This window comes from Lathamus discolor, chromosome 2 (assembly GCF_037157495.1).
Source record: "Lathamus discolor isolate bLatDis1 chromosome 2, bLatDis1.hap1, whole genome shotgun sequence".
NCBI classification, from domain to species: Eukaryota; Metazoa; Chordata; class Aves; order Psittaciformes; family Psittacidae; genus Lathamus; species Lathamus discolor.
This window is the reverse complement of record NC_088885.1, coordinates 88,404,277-88,412,738: the sequence shown is the minus strand read 5'-3', so window position 1 is coordinate 88,412,738 and position 8,462 is coordinate 88,404,277. Positions and strand designations below refer to the sequence as shown.

The following is an 8,462-nucleotide window of genomic DNA, read 5'->3' as shown; positions in this document are numbered from 1 at the left end:
CCCTTTCTGGTTTGAATGGACTTTTATACACAAAATACACAACTAAGGCATTTGAAAAATCTAGAAAATTGTTAGCATTCTACAGAGTGACACTGTTCATTGCTCAAACTCTAGTATAAACACCGTTAACTAGCAGAATATATAAAATAGCTCTTTTTATCAAATGCCATATGAAAATACATATTTGGGAAACAGCTTGTTAAATGTTTAGCAGTTAAGAAATTAAACTCTATTTAACTGTAATCAATAGAATGACTAAAGGCTACCTAGTCCTTATTTTTGTGTGGTAAATAGAAATGAACAGTCCCCTCGGTTGCTACATTAGGCTGAAGCACTGCACATCCGTATGTTGTGTTTCCATAATTTCCTACTCATAATAGTATTAATTAGCGTTGCTTTGAATTATTAATGGATAAAGAGAGAGCACAGGATGCAGTATTGTCTTTGTGAAAACACAGACTTTGTTTCTGCTAAAAAAATCACCATACCAAGTTAACACCAGCACATGGAACTCCCTACAGTATGGATAACAAATCAATTTGAGAATTGCCTTCTGAAATGAATGCAGCTTTTAAGGCAATAGCAATATAGATTAAGGAGCAGTTTGACATTTTTATATATTCACCTTCCCATTGCACATCAGAAACAGAAAGCTCTGGTTGGCAGACCATTTCATCAGTTAAAGGCATTTATAGAATTGTCTCTATACTTTGAGGGAGAATAATAAAGCTGATGTGGTTTTCACAGGCATACTATACACACTAGAATATTGACTTTCTTCTCCATGAATACATTTTTGTGTTTTAGCAGAATACAGAAATGATGTTTTTGAGTCCTCCTGACAGGTGAAATTCATTTTTAGTTCACAGAGTTTGCACACTGTTTAAGGCTTACTGGAAAAAGGAAATCAAGCGGCCATAAAGGTTTAATTCTGCTTACTATGAAAAAAGCACTTTATATGAGTATTTGTTAGTGTTCTCCCTCATTCACTCTTTGCAGTCAAGTATAAATGCTCCACTACAAGAGCAATCTGTGGAAGAAATCTTGATTTCAGTTAACAGTGTCAATGTGGCCTTCTAAATTACTCTTCATTTATGCTGGCTTCACCGAGAAAAGAATTCTCATTTGCATACATGCTGTACATATATACATCACTCATAACTAAAATATCATAGGTTTACTCTCTTGTGTGGTTAAGAAAGCCAGAAGAAAGTAATTTCTTTGTGTATAGAACCATGGAAATAAGTTTTACTTTTTTATCTGTTCCCCAAAGTAATCACTTGTTGAACTCGCTCTCATTTCCTCATTCTACATCTGGTATGTGTTTGATATTTTTCACTTTGTGTGAACTGATATTTGCATTCCCATTTTCACCATTTTTCATAAATTCACCTCTTTGCCACAAGGTAAAATCTGTGCACAGAAACACTCAGCACATACATACACATATTCATCAAGTAACTTGCTATTCTGTTACTATAGTCTGCCTCTTCAATAATAGCTTTAGTTATGCTGTCTGGTTCCTAAAAGCAATTATCTTTTTAAAAGCAGGAAACAGTGAAGTGTTACAGAAATAGCATTACTATTCACGAATAGGCCCAAATGAACCTAGTATGAACAATGTTAACAGATATTTTTGGCAAGTTGAGAGTTGATTGTTTTTAAACATCAGCTTTGAGCTGCTGATTATATCAGTGTTTTCCTATTACTACTTAATTAATATGACGTATCAGTATTTCCACATAGCCTCACCAGGTAAACAATAAGATTTCTGACTGCCCTGATGACTGGTGACTGACATACAGATTTGGAGTTTTCCTTTGTTTTAAAAGCATATAAAATGCATGAGGCACATATTATATACGAGCAACTGGAAAAACATACTAGGTTGTATTTATTTTTTCTTTGCTTTGGGAGTTGTTTAATGTGACATTTCAAAAGACTGAAAACTTACATTGTCGGTGTGGTTGAGCAGAAGTATTTTTTTTTTAGAGGAAAAAGGATTCTGGGAAGGAGTGTCTGTCTCTCACAACTGAACAAGTTATAAACTTGCTGGTAGTACTTAACTTTTATTCCAAAATTTGACTTTTTAGATAGCCAGAAAAATAGTCTGTGGTATTCAGTTTAATGCTATCTCCTCAGTTTTTAATGCAGCAGGAATATAGGGCAGAAGGTGTATTTTTGCAGCAGAAAACCCCTGGAACCCAGGCTGTGAAGAAAATTCATTGCCTGATAAAGGAAATAAATGGAGCGTTTAGCTGGACTGTATTAGAGTCTTAAATATGTGCCTTTCAAAGCCTCCTACGTATTATGGAGTTATCATAGTTTAGATGATATTAAAATTACCATAAAAAGTAATATTGAATACTTTACAATCATGACAATATCGTTTATATTACACCATAAGAGAACAAAAGAGATTGTTTTCCAAAGTGAGGGAACCTTTCATCATATCTTTTTCTTATTTTTACTATAGACTTTAATTCAATGTCACTTAAATTGGGATTTCCATTTTACACTTCTGGAGATCATTCAGTCCAATACCTCACTGAATGCAGATTGAGTTCCAGTAGGCTGCTCAGGACCATGTCCAGTCAGGTTTTGACCACGCTCAAGGATGGAGACTCCATGACGTCTGGGCAACATCCTCTAGTATTCAATCACTTCTACTGTGTGGTTTTTGTTTTGTTTTCCCATCTCCAACTAGAATTTCTGTATTTCAATTTGTGCACAAATATATGTCTCATTTACTTACTATTTTCTTTGAAAATCTCCCTATGAAATACCTGTATGACACTGTAACCAGTTTTCTTTTATTGAATATTCCTACCGTAAATCTCAACTCCTCTGTTTCCTATCTTTCCTTTTTTCCCTTTTCCCTTTCAAATCTCACATTAAGTATTTAAGTGAATATCAGCACTTCTATTTTTGTGGTTTAAATGAGTAAAGAATTCTACTGCACACTAACTGCGATTTTCTGATTACCTGAAACCACCTAGAATGCAATCTCTTCAGGCACTTACTTGCACAGGTTCGAAGCCAAATCCATGTATATTTCAATCCTACAAAAATGGATGAGGCCAAACCAAGAGTTAATTTGTCTTGATTTCAACTAGGAAGTAAGCAGAAGCAAGTGAAGTAGAAGCAAAAGATCTCATATCCATGCCAATGCAGCTACATAAGAACATGGCAGAAGAACATCCATTATCCAAGCAACAGACCTTCAAAATCATTCATGAGCTATCAGTGTGTCTGGATATACAGCTTTTATAGACACAACCCACCTGCAAAACTGAAGAGCTCCTCATATGCAGGATGCATAATGCTGTTTGCACTGAAGCAAGAACCAGCTGAGTGCCTAGGCTTCAGAGGGGAAGTCACAGAATCACAGAATCACAGAATCCCAAGGGTTGGAAGGGACCTAAAAAGATCATCTACTCCAACCCCCCTGCAAGAGCAGGGTAACCTACAGTACATCACACAGGAACTTGTCCAGGCGGGCCTTGAATATCTCCAGTGTAGGAGACTCCACAACCCCCCTGGGCAACCTGTTCCAGTGCTCTGTCACTCTTACAGTAAAGAAGTTCTTCCTGATGTTAACATTATCTAGAAATTGGTTCACTGGAAATTATGCAGATGGCTCTTTTATTTTTTTAAGGCAAACTATGAACAGGTATATTACATGCCCAAATCATAGTTTTTAGGTCAGTACATGTGGCCACCATGGCAGTTCTCTTTTTTGCTTAGAGATTAAATTAAGGCAAATAGTTTCCAACTGCATTCCACAATTGCTGTTTTTAGAACTTTTAATCTTTTATTTTCCACATTTTCATTTTCCACTCCTATAAAGAGAAAGGAAGTTTTCTGTTTTAAGCCTTTGTCTCTGTGAAGTGACATGACACAGCAGGCTGCAAATCTCAGCTCCCCAACTCCATTGCCAAAGACTTATGCACTGCTTGGTTCCATCACCTCTTGGAAATTGGCTCTCAGGGTCTTTCCATGTGTTCCCTTCTGTGCTGGGGTTGCTGATGGTATCACCTTGTAGTGTGTCTGGCTGGGATTCTTCACAATAGGTGGTATGGTGCTCTGTTTTAGATTTTTGACCAAAACAAGGCTGGTGACATACCACTAGTATTTCGGCTATTGCTGAACAATGTGTGTGCACAGCATCAAGGTCTTCTTTGTTTCTTATCCAACCCCAACCAGTGGCGCTGCAACAGAGCCTGGGAGGCGACACAACCAGGCATGTGACTTGAACTAACCAAAGAGGTGTTCCATGCCGTATAACGTCTTCCCCAGCAGTAAAATGAAGAGGAGCTAGGTTTAGGTAAGGTTAGCTTTCTTTTGCTTGGGAGCTGGCTGTCAACTGGTCTGCACATGGGAGGTGGTGAGTGATTACTATTGCATATTTTTTTTTCTTTCTTTTTCCACTTCTTTGCTTATTAGATAATTTTCATCTTAACCCGTGAGTTTTCTTACTCTTCCTTTCTTTTCCCCTGTCCCACTGGGATGGGTGGTGAAGAAGTGAGTAGCTGTGTGGTGTTTAGCTACCTACAAGGGTTAACCCATAACACACTGCTGCCAGCTGTGGTTCCACAACTGGGCAAGGCTGTTGAGAGCTGCCCAAGAAGAGTCACTCAACTCATTTCCCCATCTCTGGGACAACCAAAGACAGCTCATATGGTAATACCTGCCCAGAGAATCTGTGGCTGCCCCATCCCTGGCAGTGTTCAAGGCCAGGTTGGATGGGGCTTTGATCAACCTGATCTAGTGGAAGGTGTCCCTGGCCATGGCAGGGGGTTAGAACTAGATGATCTGTAAGGTTCTTCCAACCCAAACCAGTCTGTGATTCTGTGATTTTACTACTGGCTAAAACTGCATGTGGCCAGTGATAGAATAAAGGAGTTCCAAAGCCCATTATGACTTCTACTTTACTACATAAAAAAAGAAAAAGGATATCAAAAGACGTCTGCTAGGAATTCCAGCTACTGGAGAACAGCATTTCCAGTACAATGTTTACATATGTACACATCCATTTCAGGGTTACTTTGTTTTTGTGTGATTAGAAGCTATTTAAATCAAATAATGCCTTTCCCTCTCCTGTCCTTGAAATGGGACAAATACTATGCGTGTCTTTGCCACAGGATGGACTGTGCAAGAGACAGCTCCTTGATTTTGGATTCTGTCACTCCTCTTCCTCTCCTGTACCACCACTGGGGAAAATAACACCCAGTGACAGACAGACACATGCTCAAAACACAGATGAAGGTAATAACTGAGATCCATTGAAGTCACTGGCAAAAGTCCCATGGTTTTTAGAAGTACGAAAAAATCATATTTCATATGGCTGCAGACCAGCTAACCAGGTTACACCATAGAAGCAACTAGCAAACAGTAGGTGGGAATTTAAGCAATAGTTTTCTGTTTTCAGCTAATGATGCATTAAGTCCTCTCTCTAGCAAAAGATTAAAGGTAAGCACATGTTTAAGTATCTTCTTCAGCCTTAAGAGGTATTCAAAGCAGATGCAGTGCAGGAGTTGGTGACAAGCTAAACTAAACCCAAAACGCATCCAAGCAAAGGCTGTTGGTGGCTGAAGCAGAGAGACGTGATTCACCTCACAAATAGTCAGGGTCAGCTTCTGTGCTAGAAACCCTTTTATGGATTCAAAGACTTGGTTCTAAACCTGTGTCCTCAACACAGTGTTACACATCTCGTACAGACTGCCAGACAGAACCCAAAAGTTGAAGCAGCATGAACAAGGCGGCAAGAGCAAGGCCTAGGGAACAGTGCAGCTACTAACCAGCTCTCCTACCTATGGGTTAACAACATGGAGCTGTATCACTGGAGGCTTGTTTGGCTGCTCTAGCCCTTCCACACTGCACTGCTCCACATTCGTTATGCATTACATTAATAATGCTATGTGATTACTTACCATAATTTCCACCAGCTATATTGTTTATGTCACAGAGAAGTCTGTCCTGCTGAAATATGTTATGTTTGAACTGAGTATTAGGTAGTGATATTGTCGGATTAAATTTTTATAACAGCAGCTATGAGAGACCAGCTTCCTGTTACCCACTGCTCCAAGTTATCTTGGTGATGGACCAGTAGGTATGCACCAGTGGAACAGAAAGAAGGAGCTGACCCAGCTCTACACTACATCAATATTCTCTGAAAGCATATGCTACTCCATTCTCTTCAAAAACAAGACTGTCATTCTTGCTTTTGAAGCACATTTTTGTCATATGCTTCTTTCCTGGCCCACTATACTGAAAATAAGCAAAAAAAAGAAACAAACAAAAAAACCCAAAACCACCAAAAACAACAAACCAAACCCAAAAAACTCTGAGAAAACCCTTATATGATGAAACTAGAATAGAAATGCAATGTTTTAGCCATGGCGCATGTATACAACAGGGCAGGCAATCACAGAATCACAGAATCACAGAATCCCAAGGGCAATGATACAGTACTTTAATCTGTATTGTCTATATAAAACATTTATTTTTAAGCTCTATAATGATATTATAGAAATACATAGAATATTTTATAGAGTGTATTTTAGTGTACTCACTGTGAAAATAACACATTTATTAAGACAGGTATTCTTATGTCCAAACATTTTAAATATATGCACTTCTCTGCCTCGCAGTATTATGTTACTTTGAAAAAGAAAATATCAGCATTTTATTCTTTGCTCCTCACCAGAATCTTCTCATTCAGATTTCCCTGGGTCATCTAGGGTGCTCACTGCTGTGAGATATTTTATAAAAACCACGAAAAGTACTTAGATTTGTAGATTTCCTATATTTGCTTGCATTCATGTCTAGTGCACATTGCTTGCCGTTCAATTCGCCAAGTGCCTTCTTCATAAGTACAGTGACATATAGTGCATTCATCAGTTTTCACCTCCCGGCCTGCTGGAATGACAATGGTTTCTGCAAAGCAGTTTGGGCCTAAAAAAAAAGGAAAGAGTTTATTGTGTGACATCAATAGCACACTGTAATCCAGCATAGTTCACTTTTAGTCTGAAGCATGGAAAACCTAACACAAGGTGAGTAACGCAGGGCGCATTAAACAAGAATGAGCATCATGCCCAAGGCTGTCCTGCCCTGTACAGGGGAAGGCACACTAAAGGCTTTCTGTGAAACATGGAACTGCGACGGTGACCTCGGCACAAACTGACAATGCAGACGAATACAGATTTACGCTAGCGAAAATGCCAGCTATTGGTAATGCAACAGCGTGACTGTAGTTTACTAGAGAGCTGATTGTAAGTGTTATTACTTTTTTCCCACTGGAAACAAGCATTGTATTTCATGTGGTAATCAAAAGATCAGATTAGTTTATTTTCCATTTCATGTGAAAACAGTCATTTTCCAGTCGAATGGAATAGTTCTAGCCTCTTCTGAATGGAGATGCTTTTTGTGCATAAAATGCAATATTCCATTTTATGTTAAGTCAGCAAGTCTACAAACTCCCCTTTTCAAAGTACACCGAAATAGCTTCATTTCCAAGGACATGACAGGAGAACAACTCACAAGCACAATGTTCACAAGACAAATCTAGTTCTTTCAGAAGGTGACATCTTCCCTCTGCTGCAGGAGGCTGTGAGTACTGTATTATCTGCAGTCCTGTTAAAAAGAAGTCTGATTCTGCCCTGAAAATCCACATACACTTGCAAAGCAGCACTAAATCCTACCGATCATCTATCTGTACACTGTCACATCCTTGGGGGAATTCATCCCTTCATCACTAAGCACACACAAGAGCTGCTTGGGCAGAATCTGGCCACTCAACAGCACTTTGGTGGCACTGTCCATCACGGTATGATGGGCCATAATGGCCAACATATATTGTCATGATACTGCTGAAACTCTTGAATGAATATGGGTGTGCAAAACATTCATCAACTGCCAACCTGTTTGCCATACAAGTAAATGAATTACAGATGAGGCTCTGTCTTCCACTCCCAGTCTACTCTGAGACCTAAGCCAAACAGTATGACTGTTTCTCTTTTTTAAAGTGCTTCCTCTGAAAACCAAAGGTAGGGGCACGCTGCACATTCTAAGGCACAAACCGAACAGCTACAAATCAACCTAAGTAGTTATCTCTTCAGATCACGTTATGTATTTGGGTACTGACACAGCAGCCTGAGAATTAGATGCTGAACTGGCAGTAATGAAGGCCTTTCCTCTGTGAGGAGCCACCCTCTAAGAGAGACCTGCAAGACCTGCAGAAATTTGCTTCACCAAGTCGTACCATTAATCCTCTGAATATTTAAGCTGGTATTTATTCTATCTCTAACATGTGGCTTCTTTGATAGTTTTGAGTGGCTTCTTGTCCAGTCAAGGCTTTGGATGCAGAACAGATAGCAAAATACAGCATACCTCACGTAAAATTACCTGCTTTACTAACCTAATGTTACTGTGATACTTTTGTGTTTGCAGGCCCCTCAGTC

At 39.0% G+C, this 8,462-nt stretch overlaps 1 protein-coding gene across 2 annotated transcripts in view; it reads right to left on the bottom strand.

The window, feature by feature from the left end:
• Positions 1–6,573: 6,573 nt before the first annotated feature.
• Positions 6,574–8,462, bottom strand: part of VWC2 (von Willebrand factor C domain containing 2) — a 55,471-nt gene continuing 53,582 nt past the window's right edge. For both annotated transcript variants that reach the window (XM_065669313.1, XM_065669314.1), the window contains exon 4: positions 6,574–6,957. In XM_065669313.1, the coding sequence (XP_065525385.1) occupies positions 6,806–6,957 (152 nt within the window). In that variant the 3' untranslated portion in view covers positions 6,574–6,805. The remainder of the gene's footprint in view (positions 6,958–8,462) is intronic.